Source organism: Apostichopus japonicus, chromosome 1 (genome assembly GCF_037975245.1).
Source record: "Apostichopus japonicus isolate 1M-3 chromosome 1, ASM3797524v1, whole genome shotgun sequence".
Classification (NCBI taxonomy): Eukaryota; Metazoa; Echinodermata; class Holothuroidea; order Aspidochirotida; family Stichopodidae; genus Apostichopus; species Apostichopus japonicus.
Genome location: NC_092561.1, coordinates 8,333,205 through 8,357,987, shown reverse-complemented (window position 1 = coordinate 8,357,987; position 24,783 = coordinate 8,333,205). Strand labels below are relative to the sequence as shown.

Sequence of the window (24,783 nt, the reverse complement as noted above, 5' to 3'; positions counted from 1 at the left end):
CTTTAAAGACCATCACCAGATTTTAGCATGATGAAAACTGCTGAAAGTTTTTCAAAAGTAGACTTTCCCATAGGTTCTGATCCCTCCATATTATTCCCAGTCATTAAGGATTATTCAAATAGACGATTAAATATCTCGGTATGGGGTAACTCCTAGAAGAGCATTAACATTATTGTCGCAATTTGAGCAATGTTTATCTGACATTCTAGCATATTGGGAGTGGGGGGGGTGGGGAAAGAGGGAGGGGGATTGGGGAATACTTTATGTAAGTATGTATTGGATTGTAACAGTTTAAATGAAATGGTGACATTCTTATCTCGTCACTGAATGATCACAGCTCAGTTGTAGGAACCACGATGGGGTTAGGTGAGTGAGGAGAAGGTGAATGCTGAATCTCAAACTTTAATTTTAATTAATTTGGATTTATGAAATATATACGTATATCTACCTCTTGTTTGGCCGACTTACCCTTTTCCTTAGTTCAGTTTCTATCTGTCGATAATTCATTCCTCTGGTGGGATCGTCACTTTTGTTGATGATGGCAATCTTGTCGACCTGCCTCTCTTGATGATTATTATCTCCCGAGCCCATTCTTCCACCTGTGTTTCGAAATTAATTTCACATGAACAAAAATTGCTCAACTCTTATTTTTAATTGTATCAAGCAAATGAAGTAGAACAATGAAGTCTATGTGTCTCTGAAGCCCCTTTCTCCCTCACCCCCCCCCCCCCAAAACAAGGTTTATCCGCAGCTGATGTTGGTGTAGTTAGCAAATTTTGATGGGCAATGCTCTATATAAGGTAATTGTTCATCAATAGTTTTTTGGCACATGAACAAAAATTGCTCAACTTATTGTATTAAGCAATGCAGCAGAACAATCAAGTCTAAGCCCCTCCCCCCCCCCCCCCAAAGAAAAACAAGGTTTATCCACCACTGATATTGGTGTAGTTAGCAAATTTTGATTGGCATGCTCAATATAAGGCAATTGTTCATCAATAGTTTTATTGTCACATGAACAAAAATTGCTCAACTCTTATATTTTATTGTAACAAGCAATGTAGCAGAACAACTAAGTCTATGTTTCTCTGAAGCCCCTCCCCCACCTCTCACAATAAAAAACACAAGGTTTATCCGCAGCTGATATTGGTGTAGTTAGCATATTTTGATGGGCATGCTCATTATAAGGCAATTGTTCATCAATAGTATTTTATCACATGAACAAAAATTGCTCAACTCTTAATTTTTATTGTATCAAGGAATGAAGTAAGAACAACTAAGTCTATGTGCCTCTGAAGCCCCTCCCCCCTCCCCCTCCCTCACCCCCCAAAAAAACAAGGTTTATCCGCAGCTGATGTTGGTGTAGTAAGCAAATTTTGATGGGCATGCTCAATATAAGGCAATTGTTCATCAATAGTTTTTTGTCACAAATATATCAACATGTAAGAAAACCATGATTTTACAAAGGGAAAAAATTGAGTCATTTGGATCAAGTCCACACAGTTAAATGGTATCAAAAGTGAAGCAAAACAGAAATATCGTGTAATGTTCTGAAAACGATCGCGAATGTGACTTCGTCGAATAACCTGTGTCGGTGTTGACACGATTGGGAATGCTGTGAATCTCTTACTGTTGTGATACTTCAAACATGGTCGGCATATTTAGCATACCTAGCAATTGATTTAATGGACTAACCTCCTAATGTGTAGATTTTACCAAACTCAGTAATATAGAGATTGGCACTTGATGTCACCTTGACTTACGATACTCTATCTCACCCAGGTATTAATGAGTTTAATTTACTAGAAAACTGACCTATATTTGCCAGTTTTCACCCAGTCTCACACACTACCACAAGTTTGTGTTTGTTTGTTCGGGAAAAGGTGTGTACATCCCAAAGCAGCACAAATTGACACAGGAGTTGCGGCAACCTTTGAAAATCCGTGCGAGGTTTGAAAATGCGTTTCATAACTGCCAAAAAACACACCTTATTTTGCGACCCAGAATTTTTACGTTTTCTATGCATTGGTTTGAAGTGGTCTAACATTCGAAAGGGATACAGACACATCTACTCGCTGTTTAACGTGTCAAACATTTTCGCACCTTTTCTATCGTGTTTTAAAATAATGACCATGTTTGATCACAGCTGCAGGTGTGCCCACAAGAATGTCACAATTTAAAGCCATGCTCACCTCTCCTGTTTGCTGGTGCGGAATGTCGTAGACTTTCCACGTTTACGCCTAACTTCTGTAAAAACTCATTGTAGTCCATGCTTCCGCTGTGATGGAAATCGTACCTTGCCCAAAGCCTGGTCAACAACAAAAAAAGCCAAAAGAAAAATGGGTCAGAAATAATGCAAAATGACTACTTTATAATAAAATGATCTTGACAAAACTTTGAAATCTTGAACTATAACCTAAGAACGGCACAGATGCTCCTAAATATCTAAGTTATTTTGCATCTCAATGATAATGTTATAATGGTTTATTTAAAACAAATTGTAATTGTTTAGAAAAAAAGATGGGAATTTGTTGCAAAGATTTTATAACCTTTTGAAGGTGAGTTACTTCATCGAGCGTACACCTCGCAATGATAAGATTGAGCGACATACTCACATCTAAGGAGATGTATGTGAACCATATCTTGGTAACTATTTATAGATCATTCATTGCAGGAGGAATATTAACTGAGTTAGGAAATCCTTGTAAACTATTCGAATCAGGTTTGTGGGAAACGAATAGAGGGCCTCATGGCGCAAAACACCCCCCCCTCAAAATGATACAAATCAAAAACAGAGAAAAAAGATGAAAGAAATCACAAGAAAAGCTGCTGGATGTTAAAAAACAAAATAAAAGTATAAAAACAACAATGGACAGTTCTACTTATCTTTCTAAAGGTACACTTATATATCAGGAGTGATCGGTTGTCTGCTTTGTGAACAACACTGGTTACCACCGGTAGTAGCAAACATGTCCACAAGACAATTCAGCGAGATATTACAACTTTGAAAAATGACATTTCGCATATGTCGTTTCAGAAAATCTGATCAACATAAATGACAGAGCTAAACTCGCATTTGAACAGAATCTATTGAATACTAGGGTTTTATCCCAGAATGAATCAATTTTTTACTTACTTTTCAAACTGTTCATCTGTCATTCTGAACCCATAGTTCTCAATTACTTTTCTCATGTCATGTTTCTGGATCTTGCCATCTCTGTTATAGTCAAACAGTCTTAGCGATTTTAAGACGTTCTTGGCATTTTGGGAGATGGAAGATCGAAGTTGTCTCTCCAGGACATCTGTACCCATGTCTTGAGGAGCCTTTGTGTAGCTGTATCTACAAAGAAAGGGAAAAAAGAGAATTATATTTCAGCAGATCAATTTGGAAATTATAATTTTAAAACTCAGATATAGGCAGGTTTGCAACTTAAAAGGGTGTGAAGACTCGCGCAAAAGAAACGTCTAATGCCGGTAATCTGACCTACTTTCGATGAGGTGTAACAGAAGTGTTAGACACCACCATCGATCCCAGAAAATACACACACAGCCTGCTACCGTTGGTAATTAGACACTAGTGTACAGTTAGTACATACAGCTGCAGTCAATACCCACAGCACAGTGTATAAACGATACAGCGATGGACATCTCAGGTCCAGCTAAAGATAACAAGGTATCACGTTTCATTACTGTCTGCATTTTGTAGCGACACGAACAAATCGTCACTTGCAAGGAACAGAAAGTTAACTTTTTTCAGATGGCCGCACACGGTTTGGGGCGAGCCTTCAATGCCTTTAACCATTATCTTCCAAGGTCTGAAACAATGCACTGCAATGTGTTACAGGCCATTGTTAAATTCAGCATTTGTTACAACATAGGTATGGATAGGTGATGGAGGAGGACCTATTATGACATTAAATATATAAATGAACTTCCCTGCTATGAGTTTAATTAAGTATTAAATGCTGTGTACTTGATAGTCAATGTTCATATTCCCTACTGCTCAATGTTATGGTTGGGTCATTCCATATCAAATCACCAAATTTTGGGGTATGTTGTAGTTCGACATCTTTGAAAAATTCCCAAATTTATTGTATGAGTGGACCACCATAAAATAAGCATATTCTGAAAATTTCAGTTGCATTGCTTTACAATTGGCCGATTTAAAATTCTTTGAAATTCCGCAATTTCTCGCCACCATGACATTTTGGCATTTTCTTGACTTTTGAGGTCTTATTTCTCAGAAATTACACATTCTACTACCTTTCTATTACAGATGCCTATAGAGTCTAACCCATAGAACAGGAATATAAAAAATTAGGCTACAAAAATATTGTCTTGTATGTATGTACAGTGCATACACTGTACTGAGTGTATATGTACGGAGTGCCATGAGTGCCAGAAGACTATGTTTAAAGTAACACTAATATACACACTGTACATATACTATTGGTTGAATTAGAAGACTTTACTATAGAATTAATTTCAACCAGTACATAGATGTATGTACAGTACAAAACTGTACTGGGTGTACGTGTAAAGTGTGTTAGTGTTGTTTTAACATAGTCTTCTGGCACTCATGGCACTCCGTACATATACACTCAGTACAGTGTATGTACTGTACACAATGTACATACATATGTGTGTACTGGTTGAAATTCATTTTATAAGTCTTCTTATGAAATGAATTCAACCAGGAGCAGACAAGTACATTGCAAATAGTATTTTGCTATATGAAATTAAAAACTGCACAGTATTGAACTAAATGACCTTGAAGTACAGTACAATACCCAGGCTCACAACACATGGAACATCAAAACAAGCAAAAACGTTTTTTTGAAAAAATCCCAAACTTTGAGGATTTTTCATTTCAAAATAAGGCAAAACACCCTCCTGAAATTTTTTGTACAAACAGGGTGGTACTATATCTCTTCCAGAAAAAAATATCAGATTTTTTAAATTTGACGCGTTTTGAGTTATAGGCCGTCAAAGACGACCTCTTTTGTACATCGGAGCAACTTAACAACTTCATAAATTAATTTTGAGAACAGCTAGAACCCTGAAATTTGTTTAGGTGTGAGAACTTTATACTTATAATTAAAGTATAAAACCTTGACAGCTCTAACATGGTTACTTTGGTAAAAATTTGGCATCAAAACCCCTACCTCATGCTGAATCGCAGCATGAAATAGCAACTTTAGAGTTGCACAACTTGCAAACATATTATAGGAAAGCATTGTAATCATTATTTTGTAATTTTTATACTAGAAATAATAACCTCTGAAAGAATCAAGTACCCTGAAGCAGTGGTTTAGGAGCAATTTATCACTAAAAATAGCACATTTTTTAGTGAAAAGTACAAAAATTGAATATTTTGACACTTTTAAGTTGACCTAACTCCACAAGACAATATTTTTGTATCCTAATTTTTTATTTTCCTGTTCTATGGGATAGACTCCATAGGCATATGTAATAGAAAGGTAGTAAAATGTGTAATTGCTGAGAAATGAGACCTCAAAACTTAAGAAAATGCCAAAATGTCATGGTGGCGACAAATTGCGAAATTTCAAAGTGTGATTAATTTGCCAATTGTAAAGCAATGCAACTGAAATTTTCAGAATATGCTTATTTCATGGTGGTCCAATCATACAAAAAGTTTGGGAATTTTTGGAGAGGGTGCAGCAACAGCCATCCGTGATTTGACACGGAATGACCCGGTTTATAATAAGCACTTTTATGAAATTCTGACTAAAAGAGAGTGGAGAACCTCCTCCCCCCCCCCCCCCTCTGCACACCCAAGAAATTCAATATTTCCTATATATACAGTATATTTGAATATGTGTGACCCAAGGTGTGGCAAATTTGGGCAAGAATGAACCTCCTTGTAAGATGCAAACAGTGTGTCTGGATTAGGGAGTGTTCAAACAAGTTGTGTCTCTTATTTTTTCAATTCCTACACATAGCAAACACCATTAAATCTGAAATAAAACAGAGCTACAATTTAAGAATTGCAGGTGAGCTAGGCATAAGATAAATTTGGCCTTCCTACACACATGGTGGGATGGCATGGCATACTCTCCCCCTCTGCCCTCCCCCCACCCCTCCCCCAAAAAAACTGTTGTACAATTTTAACTTCAATGATGCTTACTTGTGCCCTGATGTCATTTTCCATGATTCTTTCGATCCGGTCCCAGTATTTGCAAATCTATCCAGGAATGATGGGTACGTTATCGTGCCGTTAGCGTTCAATGGTACCTTTGCGACCACAGATTCAAACTGTTCCGTAGTGAGGGGTGCACAGAACGTATCCAAGACTCTTCTCAGCTCTCCCTTAGTAATTGTTAAACTCTGGTTGATATCATAATTCTGGCATGCCTACAAAAAGATAAATTGACAGAAATTTAACATTTTACAACATTTTTGAAAAATTATACTTATTTTAATACTGAAAATATTGTCAATAATGGACCATACAGTAGCTAGAATTGTTCATTACTGTATTACTCTTTGGACCTGATAGCTCAAAACAGCATCAAAACTATTTATAGAGCTTTTTGGCACTTTTAAAAGTACCTAACAGTACTTGAAAAAGTACCTTAAAATAAAAACTTCAAGCATTTGATGAGACAGCATTTATTATAATACCCCCATCATTCCTCCAACCCCCTCCCTTAAAAAAAAAGAAGACATATGAAGAAAAAGAGAGAATAAAAATACCTGTTTAAGGTCATGATAATTCTGTTGGATTTTCTGTCTCAGTAACTGTTCAACTTCTATTGAAGTTAACTTGTCATGATTGGTTGTGATGGCTGTTGGTGCTGGTGAGAATCGTGCTGGTAACGATGCTAAAGAAAGAACAATGCAAACATTTAATTATTCATCATTAAAAAGTTAGCGTTTATTCGTTAAATCATTTTTTTAAACATAATTTGCAAGACATCTTTATTGAATTTTCTTTTTGTTAAATAAATTCCTTCTCTCTAACATTTTCTGTTGCCTTCATTGTTGAATCTCTTTTAAAGTACTTTTTGCTACCAGATGATACTTGGGTTTATGCTTGATTATGTACTGACACATGAAGTCTAGAGTACTTGTTATTTATCTAACTACCATATATATTCATGGCTCCATAACCCTTTGAGTTAAAAATAAGATAACAAATTCACATACTTTTCTAAATTAATGGTTCAGTAAAGTGTGAAGCAATGCAACTGAAATTTTCAGAATATGCTTATATCACAGTACACTAATCATGCAATGAGGGTGGTAATTTTTGGAGAGGGTCAAGCAACAGCCATCCGTGATTTGACGTGGAATGATCCTTTTGCAACTAAAGTTATGAACTGCTTAGTAAATAAGATGCACAGAACACACCTACAAAGTAATTCTCAGAACTCTCTTTAGTCATTATAAAGCTCTAGCTGATGGCGCTAGAGTCAATTAAGTTTGATAAATTGGTATGCTCTTCTTCACATATTCTATCTCGCTAATATTCTCTATAACTCTAAACTTTAAAATGAAGGATATCTGTAATACTCTATTCACTGCTGTCTTTCAATAGAAACAATGATTCTTGTAGGAATGCTTGTAAATGTAGTGTCGTTGAGTAATGTAAGGGTACTGTAGATAATCTCACAGCTTCTTATTGTAATGTTCCAGCAGAACAGAGCTAGAAATATAAGATCATAGATATATAATTAAAATATACCCAACTTCTCAAATGGCACTATATCATTGGAGTTCCAGCTACAATACTTCAATACAGAAAACCATGACAGCTGGTGGAGCAGAAACTTCAGTCAGGACTTTTGGTCAAGAGTTAAGCAATTTATTACAAACAATGACCCAAATAAAAAAATGAAAAGGGAAATTATGGAATGGAAAATCTCTGGAGGTAAAAATAGTTTTGATTTATTGTACATGATAAAATATATATACAAATCACTTGAGAAATTGAATCAAACTAAAAATTATTTTTGTGACATTTGATTTTATGAAGGCTTTGTGGAACATCTCCTACCTCTCAACTGGCTAGGTGAACGTGCAGGTGACTGTCTGAACTCGAAGGATCCTCTGGATGCTTGACTTGCAGGGCGTAGATTCCGAGGTGTTCTTAAAATTTGGTGGGGGGAAAATAAGAGACCTCCGGTAGCTGGTAGAACAGCTGATGTGTGCAGCTCTGCTAGTCCACTAGCCATCACAAATTACAATAGCTGTTGCCAAATCTTAAAAGTAAAAAGAAATAATCTCCTTAAATTCAGGGGTAGGCCTAGGCCTATTAGTAAAACTGTTTATGGCCTAGGCCTAAGAACTGACAAGTCCAAGCAATTTAACTTGGTAATATCTGTTTTAGTTTGCAGAATTTATCCAGTTACAGTAATTCTGTAGACTTCCAAATCAGAGGCTGTAAAAACCAAGTGTGTACTCTGTGCTATGTACTAATACCCAAGCTAGGCCCATGTCATGAAGGCTAGCCCAATCTTATCATAGACCTAGGTCTATCTAAGTTCTTACCGGTAACGTTAGGTATTGACTGTGTTGTATTGAAGTTGTAGCACAAGTCGCCGGGACAATAAAAACACAATAGCCTACAGGCTTGGCCTTAGGTTTACAGCAGTACGTAGCATGCAGTTTATTAATTCTGGCTGAAACACCATCATGAGGCTCTGCTTCACTCTCTTTCTTGATGAGCATATCATCAGGACAGTAATTTAAGTACTAGCCTGTTTGTAATTTAGGCCTCAGTTACACAACTAGTTGTTACAGTTACAGTATGCCTAGGCCTACATGAGAAGATGACTTAGGCCTAGGCTAACATAGTAACATATAACGATTTGCCAATTGGGGAATAAAGTTACATGACCGGCTTAGTTACCGTAAGTTTAATTCTGGTACTTGTGGTGAGTTTGTGATGTAAAGGCTTGGCCTAAGACCTAGGCCTATACATAGTTACGCTGAATCTGAGGTAGGCCAGGCTATAGCTTAGTCAGCTTGTGCAACTCACGTTCCCAAAGTTGTTACGACGAATCAGTGGTCTCGTTCTCGACGGCTAATATCGAAACTTTCAGTTTACAACTGTCTGCTTTTATAGTTCATTGTGCATAGACCTAGTTAGACACAAAATCCTACACATACTGGCCCTTTACCGAACTGGAATCTAACAACATACAGACAAGCTACAGTTCATTACAATTTCATACACTCATCATTTGTAGCTTAACTAACATAATGTGGTGATAGTGCACATAATCTACTAGTACTCCACCGGTAGATTTCCAGGCAACACCTGTACGACAAAATACGAGCGCGACGCTCGTTGCTATGGAAAAATTTTGCAGTGTGGGTTGCTATGCAGGTAGTATACCAATATGACGACTACCCTTCCGCTGTACTTCGCAAAACTTTGAACTATAATAATTTCACCTACAAGTGGGTCATAAACACACGGGCACAGTATTCTGCATGGAGCCACACAGCCCACCCCCCACCCAGGCCCGGTTACAGATCTGACACCAACTTTCACAGTTTTAGTAATCGTCTGTTGGGATTTCCAAACCTAACATAGATAAAACCTTATAATGCCAAAGAAAGTAAAGCAGATTTAAGTGCAGTTGTGGATATTATTACATTCTAAAATGTTTATTTACTTGAGAACATTTAGTCGTCACCAGGTTTCTGGCATCAATCTCTAGATTTGTTTCGGTTATTGGAATTCTGCAGGTTTATGCCGTCGGATGGGGGGGGGGGGAGTTGGCTGTACCATTGACATTTTTATTATTTATTATACGAATAGCCACAGGATTTGCGGCTTTTGTGTGAAGCTTCTTGTTAACTTCATAGGGTCCTTGATTGGGACTTCACTGTAAGTCCCACTCCCCGACCCCCTTTCTCACCCAGTCCTTCTTTCCTTTCCTAAGAAACTCTGGAAATGTTCTGGATGGTCTGAGCATCTTGGTAAGTACTTTTGGAGAGTCTATAGCCATTCTAACATTACTAAACTTTCCTTAAAACTGCAAATACATGGCATTTATTAATATTACACACTACAGACAAAAAAAAAACATAAACTGAACATGACTTACTTCAAATTCTTGTTTTATTTAGTATTATTTTGAATACAATATACTTTGACCCATAAGGCAAACATTTATGAACAGATTAAGCACCACCTCACATATATAATTTTATATTTACTGTTTAGATAATTGTTTTACTTTTGTCACAATTACAGGGAAGCATATTACAGATCAAAATATGAAGCAATTATTAATTATGAAATAAAACATTTTGGTCTGAACAATTTTTTTTCGAATCCATCATCTCACTCTAATGGTTGGATTCTCAACACACAACAATTTCGAGCAAAATAATAACATAAGAGAACTTTCTCTTCATGTTTCTTTCTCTAAGCCTTATGAAACAGTTTATGTTCTAAAAGTGTACTCAAGAACGTTGGAAAATGTGAACTGCTCACTTCATGGTTTAATACCATATGTCCATATTTCCCGGACATGTCTCTTGTTTACTATAAGCGTCCAGGCAGTGTTATAGCTATGGTTTTAGTGCCCCCCCCCCCATTTAAGAGTAAGAGTTGGGCCTGTCACCCTTACTACACTTAACTGTGCTTGACCTGTTGAGACAATAACACACATGTTAAAATCACAAAGTTCTTTTTGGCTAACTTATTTCACTGGGGATCCATTGGCTGAAAATGTCAGAACCAAACCCTTGGGCGGAAGGGGTGGAGGGAGGGGGAATCCCATAGACATTGGGGACTCTGGTTCAATAAACAACCTTAATGGCCTACTGCTAGGCTTCAGCATCCAGGTGGATTGACAAAATTTTCCAAATTTGAAGGTAATTCCAAAAAAGTTGTACTAATAAATTCAGTGGAATAATTTTCCTCTCCAGTGATTCGGCTATCTATCTAAATAAAGTTGAGCACAGAGATACAAATTGTCAACAGACTTTTAAGTTCTTTAACCATTCCGATCGTACAAGGCATATAACAAGTTCTTCAACCATTCCGATCGTACAAGTCATATAACAACTTTTGCTACCAACATTGAAATTAATTTTGTCTTCCACAAAGGGGAAGGCGAACCACCCAATTCGTTTCATATCCCAACCTGCGGCAAGCCGCCTTCATATTTTCTTACATAAAATATGGTAATCCTTGGCCAAGGGCTGTTCAAGTGAAAAGTGTTTGGGATGGGTGAGAGAGATTGGGGGGGGGCTGCAAAAATATCACTCTGTTGCAAGAGGCACTCTTCCAATAATACAAAGCTATTTTAATATAACCCATGACACAGGATGGAAAATTTTAACATAACCTAAACTTTGCCCTGTCATGAAACAATCTTAAACCCATCGATCAATTCATATTATCTACTTTTGTTTTATGTTCGGCCTTGGCAAAAAAGAAAGAAAAAAGGAAGTAGCATCTTACTGGTAGACCTAGGATGTCCCTGAGCGTTATGGGTGGTTGTGGTTCCACTTTTGGCCAACCCTGTGCCAGAGAATTTGTGACTGTATGAAAACATCAACAATACAATAAACTTATTGTGATTTCCCCTGTTATAAGTTATAATATGTCATTACCCAGCTGCAGAATAAAGCCTTAATTACCACAGCTCTTTCCTTAGGTGTGTTAATAAACAGTTTGCATAACTCCTTGCTTCTATGACAACAAAACCTGTTGAGAAATATATTCAAGAATAAACTGCACAATCTATTATCAGGAACATATCAAGCCTGCCCACCCTTATTTACACTGAGAAGTTTTGTTTTGGTTACCCATAAAATACATAATTACGTAAACACATTGTGTAACCAATGCAAGGTTACAAATGTTTACAAATTCTAAAGGCAGAAACCAAAACTGTACACAAGATCACTGTCGCTTTAACTGTCTTAGATCGGTTGCGGTTACTCTTGTTCCCTTATTACTCTGCAGAAATACTCTAATATTGACGAAAATAAATAAATACAAAAATAAATACGAAAATAAAATCGACGAAAACACCTTTTCAGCAGAAAAAAAATAGTGATGGCAACCAGTAGTGGTAAAAATTGGCCAAAAATGTTCTCCAAAATATTTCCTCTGTCAATGATCAAAATGATCCTTTTTGTAAAAAAAAACCCTCTGATAACTGGCTCTATGTCCCTTGGACCCCATCATGGGCTACCGTTGAGTGTAAGCCAAGTTTACTGTATTTACCCATGGTCATTAATATTGGGCTGTTTCTTTTCAAGGTTTTTTGTTTGTTTATGACTTACATCCTTATTGAACTCAAACCATATTACCGGGTTGATTTTTGAAGAACAGTCCCACTGTATTAAGCTCTAAATATTTTCATATTGGATGACCAAAACTGCCCTTGAATTTTGTCTGTGAAAAAAAATTCAGTTTAATTTGCCGTAAGAACAATGAGTCACACTTTCCATGTTACTTTACTCTTGTTAGATAAATCAACTCTGCTCTTCTGACAATATTAAAAAATAAAATAGAAAAGGGAAAAATCAAAACTTTTTGGTAGAAGATCATCTCAATAATGAGTAAATGTAATATTACTGATGTCTAACACACGCAACACATAGTTTTATCTAGTAAAACCTGTAAAATTCAAACCTCCTCTATCATCTGGATCTGAACACCAATTATTGAACAATATTGCACACATTACTCGACTACAGTCCAGGGCACCAGGCTTTCAGTTCCAATACCAAAAACAACAGGTTTTGTGATTGCGGACAAAAACACTCTTTTGTCCAGTTGCCGAAAAACAGACTTATATCTGTGGCCACGTAATACTATTTCACGTGCATGCTATATTACTAAAATGAGTTATCAATTCTTTTTGCAGATGTGGACAACCTCTGATCCCGCTACATACCAACGTCAAATAAGGAATGTTAAAACGGGGAAATGTAATGAGGAAAAAAGAAAATGACTTCTTGCAAAAGCTTGATTACATAATTAGGGTGAACAAAACACTGACAGTTCTCTGGAACCTGATTGGACAGGAGGGAAATAAATATGCACCAAATACTTAACATCCAACAATGAATATGCATTTCCATTCACAGGTCAAAATCAAAGGTCAGATCGCTGTCTTTCAATTTGTCCGGATACAATTTTTCGAACTTCTCGTTGATGTGGATTGTGAAGTGATATTTCCAGTATCCAACTCTGTCTTCTACAATGTGGGGAAAAGAAATATAGCAAAACAAGTCAGCTTTTATATATTTGAATATTAAAATTGAAAGTTGGGCTATGATGTGGAAGACCCACAATCATTATACAACAAGATAGTCTGATACCATCAATACTGTCATGGCTATTGTCACAATACCGAGGTGTACAATAGCAAGCTCCTATTGTTCTCCTCCATGCCCTCCTTACCCGCCTGTTCACCTCCAACCTCCCCCCCCCCCCCCCCCCAGATGATACAAAGTTAGATAACCAAAGCATAGGGAGGTTAACAACTTGCTCAGACCAGCTTTTTTTTATTTACAAGAATGGGGGCCCTACTTGGTGCAGCAGATGTTTTGTACTTTTAAGACCTGCAACCCACCTCCCCCCCCCCCCCTCCCCCTCTCATCCACATACACACATAATCCCAGGATGTCATCCATCCTCCAGAGGTAAGCAGATAATTTCCAACTTAGAGCTGAGAAGACGTCAACAAGTGGTGAAAATGGGGGGTGGAGGTGGGAGAGAAAATACTTAAAAGGAGCTCTGAATTTAAAAATAAACAATCTAGAAAATAATAATGCAGTACCATAACTATTTCTTAGAGAATAAAAATGTTTTGTGTACAATGATAAGTCCAGACTTGGTGAAATACAAGAAGAAATCATTTTTTGGCCCTGCAGAATTATGACGTTGAAAAGCAGTCTTGTATTACTAAACCGGTCACCCTCTTTCTGAAATCAAAATGCTCAATTCACCTTTTTAAAATGGAAACTCTCACCAGAGGGAGAATACACTGAGTGACTTAAGTCAGTGATATTAAGTCACTGACTTGAGTCACTGACCCTGACTTGAGTTGCTCACGTGACCGAAGTATAGGACAAATATATACATGTAATAAATTAAATTGAATTTCAAACCGACTAATATTACTCCTTTACTCTGGTTGAAGACATACATACCTTTTCTATTGTACTTGGCCTCTTCATCCCAGTAGGCGCAGACGTCCAGCATTTTATCGGTGGTCAAAGGTTGGCCCAAAAATTCGCCCATTTTAATCACCGTCTTCTTGAATTCCTTGGAGTTGAAAATAGAGACGAAAAACAGATCAAAAACTTTTTCCAAAAAGAAGAGCAAAAGATTATTAAATACAGAAATATTTATTTCATGATATTTATTAAAAGACAGAAAATCATTCATACAGGGACTATACAGGTAATATGAAATATTTAGAAAAACCTTTAACTTCACTAACTACTAAGTACCGATCATCACTTCTCTTAGTGAGCAATTGCGCTGTGATTATTGTAACCATATATTCTTTGGTTGAAATGGGAACACCGCATCTTTAGGTGGGAATACATTTTGTCTTTTAAATACAGCTACAACTAGGAAATTCCCCACATTTTTTGAGGTTTTGAAGATTTCCAGAAGAATAGTCATACCTTTTGTCAGATCAGGTGTTATTTTTAGGGTTACCGTATCGGGTGGTCTGAGACCACTGAACTTCTGTTTGTACAACCAAGATTTTCCTCTTGAGGTTTGACAAAAGAGTTAAAAGGAGAATCCAGATTGACCGAGGGTTAAACTGGTAATGTTTCTTCAAAATATTAGCGTGTAATATATCGATGACTTTTCATACCTTGTGCATGTCTTCGTACTTCAAAAAGAAAACATTTGGATGAGTTCTCTGGTTCCACCAGCTCTTAACATGACTGAAGTAACATCCATACCCCACTGCAAGGAAAAAGGAGAGCAATTCCACGGAATTATCGCTATTATTGGCTAAGATTGTACTTAATTGTTCCAGTATTATCTCCTTATGGAAATCCTTGAGGTTGAACAGAACGACATGTTAATTGAACTGCTGTAAAGATTAATGTGATTTCATATGTTTGTGAATAACACCTAATAGGAGGTATCAGCTTATCCAATGAGGTGAAACAAAGTTTACCGTACAATTATGAAATCAGGCTATCTCGGGGAGTAGAACTAAGCTGTGGGGAGGGAGAGGGCAAACGTTTGTTCATTGTTGTCCAAGATATTAACTGAATGCAATTTGTAAACAGTACAAGTCACATAAACAATCAAGAATAACACTTTTAAAAGAATTGAAAGAGGGAAAAAAGTTTCTCAATCTATGGAAATGTTAAGGTGCCATCAATATGTTAAAATATTTTAAACAAATTCAACAAAATGATGAAATGTTTGGATCATACATTAAATCAATTTGCAACAAAATGACAAATTCCCTTCAATCCAATAAGTGAGGAATTCAACATTTTGCTGTCAAATGACCAAATGGTAATTATGAAATATCATAAGTTAAACAATTTGTAGCAAAATGTTTGATTACACTCACATTGGAATGTCATCATTGCAATAATTTTTTTCAAATGATAATTTATCACTTAATTAATCTCATTTTAAATCAACATTTTGCAACAAAACATGATTCATAATGCTCAGAATGTCATTATTTCAATATTTTACAGCTCAAAAAGTTGAATTGCATCAAAATTGCAGAAAAGATCTTAAAGTTTTGACAGCACCTTTAACATTTCCGTATCAATCGGTTCAGATGAAAGTAAAATTAACTTGAGTCTGTCAAACGACTACATCAGTTAAACTACATCACGTACAAAAGCAAAATTGGACAGAATTCATTAAGACCTCTCTCTGACCTTTCAGGCCTTCTTTCAATATTGCTCTTGTGTTTTTTTAAAAATGTTTATTTACTTACATTTGCTGTTCATGAACCTGTAGTAAAATTGTTGGAACGTCCCCTTATAGTGTATGATCTGTACAGTGCGGTGAAAGTCATAGAATGAACACATCACGTCCTTGGGATTACGAGCAACGTAGATGACCTGTAACAAACAAAAAGTTGAAATATATTTTTATGGTTGCCAATGTTGAGCTTTCATCTATGCCCTAAATTGTTGCTACACTTATAATTAATTATAATATTTTTTGTCCAAGCAAATTAAAACAGAACAAGTTTCAAATACTATTAGACACTGAAAAGCGTTGCACAGAAACTAACTATTTTTGTTACATTTTATTTACCAAAACTGAGAAAAACCCATTTGGGTATCTGATTTGTTTTGATTATGAGAAGAATAATAAATTTATAAATCTAATAAATTTGAATATAAACTACAAACAAGAACATGCACACTTTATTATAAGGAGCCACTTAGCTTGTATCATATTACAAAAAGCCATGGGGATTTGGACAGTGGTCAAAGATATTACAGTTACATAAATACAAAGGTTTATAACCTTGTTATTGCTTTATAAACTTCAACATCAAAATTTTTGCAGGGACTGAGAGAGAAGGAGGGAGGAAGCTGTCAGATGGGGGGGGGGGGGATATGGGTAAAAAATTGGGTGTGGTTGGTTTTGTCCCACACCTATTGCGGGTTAAATCTCAACAACGCACAAAGGGTTAATAATGGGTGAGATATCTGTGTTCTCTATTTAACATAACACATAGTAATGAAACCTTATGTTATGATGGGCATGACATAATTTATAACAATGAAAAATGTTTCATCACAATGTTTCATAACAAATTGATTCTGATGAACAGTGACACATGCTATGTACAAAATCACCTTGCATTGCTTATCCTGGACGCCTCTCGGAAGTAGCCTGAAGGGCAGATGTGACTTGAAGCACCTAGGTGAGGGCAGATTCTTGAGCGTCTCCAGACCTGGGCTAGGTCCCTCGAGGAATGGTATGGCGTCCTCCACTGCCTCTAGGCTAAGATCCGCCTTGAGGATGTCTCCTCCTTCAGAGTGGATCAGATGAACCATGTCCTGGATCCACCCACCTTTGATGAGAAATTGAAAATGAAAACAATGTTGCATTTTTAGTTACATTGTTCTACAATTAAAGGAGAACTAAACCCAACCATTTTTATTTTTGCTTAACTATTGTTGCATATTCAGGTCTAAAATTTCACAATTTTAGCCAATGAGCAGCTCAACGAAATAGTTAAGATTTTTTCGGTATATCTATAAGATACTAATGATACAAGGTACTCCATAGCACTAACAAATGGTAAGGGAGGATTTTGCTTGAAACCTTCAAATAGATTTGCAAATAGAGCCTCAATTACTCCACAGAAATGGACTTTTTCTCTCCTTCTGGTTATCAAATTTTGAAAATGAAAGGCAGTTCACATAGCTCCACCAAAACACCAACAAACTAAAGAGCAGGAAATACACAAAGCCATGTTTATTCAATTGCAAGTTTGATGACATTTAATAGTGCTTTTCCAGAAAAACTGGCATTTGAAATGCTAACCCAAAGTGATGGTCATTTATAATGCCATACTGTATACATGTGCAAAATCAATCTACAGTAATGAAGAAGGTCTCTTGCAAGGAATAAATCTCGATCCAAAGGCATGACAATTTGGTTTTTCTACTCGACTGGGCATCATATAAAGTTGATTTCACTGCAAATTGTGCCCCTTAAACTCACCTCCATCATACCTTTTGTTGAATGTACATTAAAAGCACAGACGTGCAAAAATATACAAACAGAAAAGGGATTAAGATGTTTATACGGTAAGGGCTTGACACTCTGCAATCAATCATCAACCTGGACGGAAAATAAATCACAAAAAGGAGGACACACCATTAGCATGCAAGGATAAAACCACATCTGTACAATGGGAACATATCATCTGGATTAAAAACAGAATAATAAAATTAAGCCAACACATAGGAATTAACATCTTTAAAGTCTGTACAAGAGGAAACAGATAAAGCTATGATTTAATTAGCAACTGCTGTTTTATTATGGGGGGGGGCAGGGGGAGGAGGGTTCCGTGCTGAATTTATTAAAGAGATGCGTATAGTGTCATCAGCTCATACATCGGTCTCACAGTCTGGGAAAATCTGATCCACCTTTATTTGAGAGAAACAATTCTGCAATCCTTTTCCTTTTAATGAAAGGCATCATTTTTTATTCTTCTTGGAATAATTTATTGACTTGTTGATGAGAAAATTCTTGATATCATTGTATTGGATAGGACAAGTGGTCCTTGACCAGTTGATTAGAATCATCTTGATATTATTGAAGATTATATTATTATACTATTAGAAGACATGAACCTTGTTAGACTTATAGATCTGAATTTCCAATTCACTGTAATTTATGAAAATTAACCAAAGTTGTGACCTTTCTTGGAAGCAAAAACAAAAATAAAATAAAGGATCAACATAAGAAGATGAGAAATCAGCAAACCATAAATTACCTTTATTCTCCTCTTCTGGAAAACTGACAGAGCTTCTTCAACAGATTTGAAAGGATGCATGGATATGAAGTTGAGAGAGCACATGCAAAACAGAGAGGGGAATTGAAGGGGGTGGTGGGGGGGGGAGGTAACAGGTGATACAAAGAGACAAAGTTCAGAGCATTCAAAGCTGCTACACAAAAATTGAACACTAAGATATTGTCTTTATTTATAGCATTCTGCATTTTTGGGATATCAGATAAATTGTTCCCTGAATTCCAATTCTTTTCTTCACACTGAGGCCTCATCTAATATAGAGAAGTTTCCCTTCTACTACATATCTACACAAAAGCCTATGTTTGAAAACTATGTAAATCTTGAAAATATTCATTTCTGTTGTTAGTATATCATTTAGGCCTACACATAATCAAACAATTAGAAACATAAATCTTAGGCTATGGCTTTGGTGGGCCTTCACTAATCCCTCTCCATTATGTGTGTCTGCTTACATAAAAATGTTGGTCGCCATGTAGGCTTAGCCCATAAAATAATTATTATATAGGCCTAGGGGATGTAAGGCATGGAGCCTTTCCTAGCTGCTGTACATAGTGAATGTGATACACCTGCATTGCAAGGTAATCAACAACTTGCAAGGACACTTAGATCATACTAGGAATTGAGAAAGCCTTATGAGTAAGAAGTTGGTAAGAATTTAGTAACCTATGTGACACTTAAAAGTTAAAGGTTTCACATTTCATACGCATGGCGAGCACAGCTGCGATACCTACAGTAGGCCTACCAAGCATGTGATACATAACAATTAACATGCTTTTAGGCTTAATACTGTACTGTAAACTTAGGTCTAACTTTGAGCTAGACTACGGTGAAGATAAGCCTATGTCTTATGATATTACTACTTAGGTCTAGGCCTACTTGCTTAGGCCTAGACTATGCCCATATCATAAAGTATATAAGTATTTAGACTACAGTGTTTGGCCTAGCCTAGTAATGCTATAGTTAGGCTACCTGCTCGGGGGTACGATAAAATCCATACGTCGTCCTCCCGTACTGTAAAATTGGCGATGTCATCTAGTTTTCCTCTACAAAAAGGTGGGAGTCTAACACCATCTACAACGTAGTAATGCAATAAGTCTTCTTCGACTTCAAAAGGGGTAGGAGAATCTGGCGAGGAAATGTACGCCATAGTATCACTCTAGTACTACCCTAGTCAAAGTACACTGCAGGGTTTGGACTGGATAAAGCTTAGAAAGAAAACATAATCATTGAACTTGCTCAAGTCGTATTTTGTTGCGCACTATACTGCATACAACCCACAGAAATTTCCGTGATGCAACCCTGGGAAATTGTGACTCACCTCGTTCAGTGCATGGTCCTGTATAGTTTCAAGCAGCTGGTATTTTAATCCAGTATTAAGTAGATAGGGATGTTAATAGCAAAAGTCCTGTGGATATTTGAAGATATTATATATGTATGTATATTAGATCCTCGCGAAGAAGCCAGGCGCGTAGCCAAGGGGGGGGGGGCGAAGGGGGCAGCCGCCTCCCTTGAGCATATTTAAAAAAAAATTTTTTAATGTGTTTATGATATCGCTAGTAATTTCAAAAGAGAAAATGCTAAGATGCAACTTACAAGGCCTGGGAAGTGCCATTTCCAGCGATCTGGGAGGCATTTTCAGCCAAAATTTTCTTGTACGCTTCGCGCCAATTATGGTGGCGCTACGCTTAGATAGTTTGCCTACATTTTCGCCCCTCCCTTGGCAAATTCCTGGCTACGCGCCTGGAAGAAGCCATCATTGGCTTATCAAAGCCGCAAGCTGACCGAAGTCAGTCTCTTAGATTCATATTTAACGTCCATGATTATGAATTGTCAATTGTCAACAACTCTGTACCTGGACGACATACATGAATCTTGGAGTGACTCGAACTCGGGACCTTATGATTGAAAGGCACCGGCGTTGTCTGATATGCTTGTATTTAGACAGGTGGTCGGAAATGATAGGGTAGAGGAGGGGGTTGGGATGGATGAACACGTACATGACACATGAGTTTTCATCATTGCTTGTACGTCTGTGTTCGGGTGTGTAGATGTAGAATATTTACTCAGGTTATAGGCTTCCAGGAATCCAACGACGGGGGGGGGGGGGGTGGAGTGTTATATCTCACACTGACAAACACATATTTCTTTCCCAATGTATAAAATTATTAGTAGGGAAAAGTAAATAGATAGGAAATCGTACAATAATCTTGTATGCCCGCTCCATGAGTAGGAACCACAGCCTCGGGAGTTCGTGGTCAATTTGGGTAGGTTGGTGCGACCTGGAAAATATGGGATAATGAATAGTGTATCCTCATTAAGATAATATGTTGGAAGTATGGAGAGTGCAAAACAGCAAAAAGAGGGCAAATTAATTATCGTCCGTCTTGGAAGCCTGTACGCGTCCATCTCCGCCCTACCCCCCCCCCCTTTGCACGTGTCCCCAAGGGCTCTATTTCCTCAGACCTTACTCTTATGACGCAAAAATGACAACATACAGAGCAAATATTTATATATGGATAAGCTTTTGTTTGTCCAGCTTTATTTATGTGATTTTAATCCCTAAAATCATGCATAGCCTATTGGAAAAAGCAAGAAGAAAACCCCTAAAATATGCATAACGCGTTTATGATCATATGAGAAGCAGTTCATTTTCTTCAAGTTATTTTTATCAAATAATATTTTTCATGTACAACAATTAAAATAAACATTCCATTTGTACTATATGTTCGTACAAAATATCATATTTTTTTGTAAATATTACAGGCAAGCATGTAAAACGGCATTATAGGCAATTTCAATCTTACGCGTTATAAAAGTGTAATTCTAAAAATAAACTGGATTATAATTTTATGAAAACAAAAAAGTGACAGATAGTTTAATTTTATTTTTGGTAATCTTCATTAGAACTGTTTTATAACTCTATATTAAATTTTTTATGTTATATATTAAGAATGATCTCTTTCTTTTCATATCATTAAATGTTGTGAATACGTGCAGAATTGAAGACAAATATTGAAGAATCCCTTTCTTGAGTATCAAAGATTCTTTTTGGATAAATATACAATCTCTGTTTGTGACGTCATAGCTGGACTATACCATTTTACATCACAACCAATTACACTATATCATGTGTAGTTCCCTTTTCAAGAGACCCTTTATGCACGTCATGATCAAACGGTCACAGTCTCGATGTAAGGGGAGGGCGGGGGGGGGGGCTACTAAAGGGTTGAGAATGAATCAGTTAAGTCGAGGCAGCTCTATCTTGGGTGACATTTTCTGAAAAAAAGTACCAACTAGCTGTTCTTTTTGTCGATGTTCCAGTCTCGATGTAAGTGGACTCAGATTGGAGTGGATCAAATCGTTTTTGGCCTCATACCCACACCCTATCTTTAGGAAAGAAGTATCACAGCAATAAGGGAATTTTCGAAGCGGTTCGGTCGATGAGGACAAACCGCCCGGCTTTGTAAAATTCTACACAAGTCATGCATTTTAATATTTTACCAACTATAGTTGTTGCGATACTCAATCTACCTTAGAGATCTACACGAGTCCCCCAACCAATTGGCCTTGTTCCTCATTTAGCGGGTTCTTGACGTTTTAATGCACTACAGAAAGGTTTGTGTGTCAAAAGTCAAATGCAATTTTTGTTTGTTTTTATTTGCAACCTCTGAAGTCGAACTCTTAATTCCATTGTTTCTGAATTAGTCAATCAACTTCTGATTAAGATCGAGATCACACGTGACAGTGGCAGCCCCCCCCCCCCCTTCGCTTGTCTCCGAGATACCGAAAGCCCTCATCTCTTTATACAATGTCACGAAATTCATGAATTTGTCAGGAAAGTATCAGCATGTTAGCAAACAATTTTGATATCAGTATGCTAAGATTAACATCAATACATTATGCTTCAAAATCAGTACATCAGAAATTAAAATATCATGTTGTTACAATTCAATATCACCAATGAGATAAAAACTAAATCAACACTTTTCATAAATCTGAGAAACGTTTTAATTTTGGTTTGATCCTATCGGCATTCATGGGGGGGGGGGGTGGTATTCTTTTTATAGTGTCAGTATGCATATAAACACGTTACGGAAAACACAATCAATATGTTACAAATAACAACAGGGCATGTTCTGGTATAGACCTACAACCAGCAAATATAATTAATCACTTTTATACGTACACTAAGGTGTAGTCATTTCGAGAAAAGGTCACGATATTAGATACAACATCATCATATACATGGCCGTTAGGCGTTCCATATTTATCATCATCATGATATTGCGCAGACGACATTTTTCACCACTAAACAAAACCGTGAGCATCTCATGGAAACGAAAATACAGATAGATCTTAGCTTAGCTTAAATTCACGGACAAATATAGATATGATTCTTGAACATCCATCACACCTTGTAGAAATTGGATTTTCAAATCACAATTTTGCCAAACCTACCGAGTATAACTCAAAGTATCATTGGAATTGTATCAAACCATTCTTGAGCTTTCATATCGGACACTCTCCCTATATATGTTTTTTTTTTTTTTTTACCAAGTGAGCTTGGTTTGAAAAACAAATCACTCACCATAGATTTTTTTCATATTACTATACTAAATTAAATGCTTTTTGAAACGCAAACAAATTGAAATTTTTTACTTCGTTTTCTGTAGGTATTGACTCCCGTATTAAGCTTCTGCTGTGAGATTTTTCAGTTTCGAATTTGTATCTAAATTTAATCAAACTTTCTGAAAGAAACTAAAAGTTAACGGAAAAACTGCTTTAGTTGACGCTCGGCAATGGTTGATTGAAGTTACTTTAGATCGTCATGAAGGAGGAGTCGAGTAAATGGGGAGGGGGGGGGGGTGGGGGTGACGGAACCTGGGACATTGGACTAGTGTCCGATTTTGTGACATGCGTCAGAAGGGACCCTTTTCATAAACTAGAAGTGCAACTTTTTATTAATAAAAAGTACATGTTTGTAATGAAAAAAGAGCCTTTTTTGTGCTTAATTTATAAAACACAAAATGTAATTAAAAAGGGTTGTTTGTTAAAAAAAAATATGAAAATACTAGAATTTGCGGTACAGAATACAAAGAGGGTTAATTCTGTCGGGTCGTCTAAACTTCTTGCCATGCATAAAGCATATAATGTCACTGAGCGTCACACTGGCGTTCGAAGCTTTTACCACAACAGTTTGAGGCCTCTTCCGCCACCTCTTGTCAGGTCGGGTCGGTGAGAGGGGTGAGAGAGTGGGGGGGGGGGGTTGGAGGCGGCAGAAATAGGGGTCGAGCTCAGGATAAAGCTCCGTATGAGAAGGAAAAACCGATATAATATGCCGATCAAGACTTTCCTCTGATGTGTAGGGTGGTTCTTCCAATTCTTTTACGTAGAAAAATGTTCTTAAAGATGTTTCTCGTACAAACGCATGAGTTGTACGGTATTACATTATGTCTAGGGAATAAAGTCCGTTGGAATTTGTTTTCCCTATCGTATACCGGTATGTACTTTTCGTTTATTTGAACATAATTATATATTTATGGCCAAAGATTAAAATACAGTTTAAAGTCTCAAAGCATGCCACATTGCGATCGGTTTCCGTAATGTCGTTCTCATTTGGTTCCAGTGAGTCAGTCCTGTACCTTTCGAGTTAGGGCCAACTAAGACATGGCCGATATGTGGATCCTTTCCCCCAGAGGTATATTCAGCTACCGTACACCGAACCGTAATATTAGTCTGTATGTAAACAAAGAAGAAAAATAAGATTAGCCTTTAAGATACGGTACGGATGTTACTGTACAGAATCATGTACGGAGCAATATCCTAACGGTATACCGGGTATACGGTATACCGGTGTACGACTCATATTTTTGGAAAGAATATATTCAGCTACCGTAGACCGAACCGTAATATTAGTCTGTATGTAAGAAAGAATGCATTTAAGATACGGTACGGATGTTACTGTACAGAAAACCATATATAGAACAATATCCTAACGGTATACCGGTTATATACGGTATACCGGTGTACGACTCATATGTTTGGAAGGAATATGGTCGTTATGGTAACTCTGACGCGGCACACACTGCAGTGATAACAAACAATTGAGACATCACGCAGTGGTAGTGTATGGAGGAGGTGGGTGGGTGGAAGGGGGTGGGGTGGGGGTTGGGGTTGGGGTTGGGGGTTGAAGAAGATGGTATCTCGTTTTTTTTTACCACAAACTCTGGTTCTACGCCCAGCTCTTCCTTTTACCCCGAACAATACACACCCATATTGAATT

At 37.0% G+C, this 24,783-nt stretch overlaps 3 protein-coding genes across 6 annotated transcripts in view; all 3 read right to left on the bottom strand.

Moving 5' to 3' along the window:
• Window positions 1–9,441, bottom strand: part of LOC139966550 (EF-hand calcium-binding domain-containing protein 6-like) — a 34,759-nt gene extending 25,318 nt beyond the window's left edge. The window contains exons 1-7 of the mRNA XM_071969708.1: window positions 9,002–9,441; window positions 8,018–8,222; window positions 6,715–6,842; window positions 6,146–6,372; window positions 3,134–3,337; window positions 2,190–2,305; window positions 469–599 (exon numbers count right to left, since the gene is read on the bottom strand). Coding sequence (XP_071825809.1) covers window positions 469–599; window positions 2,190–2,305; window positions 3,134–3,337; window positions 6,146–6,372; window positions 6,715–6,842; window positions 8,018–8,195 — 984 coding nt within the window. The 5' untranslated portion in view covers window positions 8,196–8,222; window positions 9,002–9,441. The remainder of the gene's footprint in view (window positions 1–468; window positions 600–2,189; window positions 2,306–3,133; window positions 3,338–6,145; window positions 6,373–6,714; window positions 6,843–8,017; window positions 8,223–9,001) is intronic.
• Window positions 9,442–10,075: 634 nt separating this feature from the next.
• Window positions 10,076–19,701, bottom strand: LOC139966545 (sulfotransferase 4A1-like). The gene is made up of 6 exons (XM_071969697.1): window positions 19,470–19,701; window positions 16,813–17,030; window positions 15,936–16,062; window positions 14,835–14,929; window positions 14,155–14,269; window positions 10,076–13,196 (listed from the first exon to the last, which is right to left on the bottom strand). The coding sequence occupies exons 1-6, from the start codon at window positions 19,645–19,647 to the stop codon at window positions 13,081–13,083; spliced, it is 849 nt and encodes a 282-aa protein (XP_071825798.1). The 5' UTR covers window positions 19,648–19,701; the 3' UTR covers window positions 10,076–13,080.
• Window positions 19,702–21,083: 1,382 nt separating this feature from the next.
• The window catches only part of LOC139966332 (synaptotagmin-12-like), a 58,505-nt gene continuing 54,805 nt past the window's right edge, over window positions 21,084–24,783 (bottom strand). For 3 of the 4 annotated variants that reach the window (XM_071969231.1, XM_071969222.1, XM_071969250.1), the window contains one exon: window positions 21,084–24,236. In XM_071969231.1, the coding sequence (XP_071825332.1) occupies window positions 24,063–24,236 (174 nt within the window). In that variant the 3' untranslated portion in view covers window positions 21,084–24,062. Of the gene's footprint in view, window positions 24,237–24,261; window positions 24,418–24,783 lie in introns of those variants that run through there. The other variant, XM_071969240.1, reaches the window with a different exon arrangement.

Bases quoted from the DNA above. Each gene is read 5' to 3' on its own strand.
- LOC139966545 (XM_071969697.1), bottom strand. From the start codon at position 19,647: ATGGCGTACATTTCCTCGCCAGATTCTCCTACCCCTTTTGAAGTCGAA. The intron at 16,063-16,812 runs GTGATTTTGTAC...TGTTTGTTACAG, and splicing joins TCCAGGATAAGCAATGCAAG to GTCATCTACGTTGCTCGTAA. The intron at 14,930-15,935 runs GTAAGTAAATAA...TTTTCCTTGCAG, and splicing joins CAGGTTCATGAACAGCAAAT to TGGGGTATGGATGTTACTTC.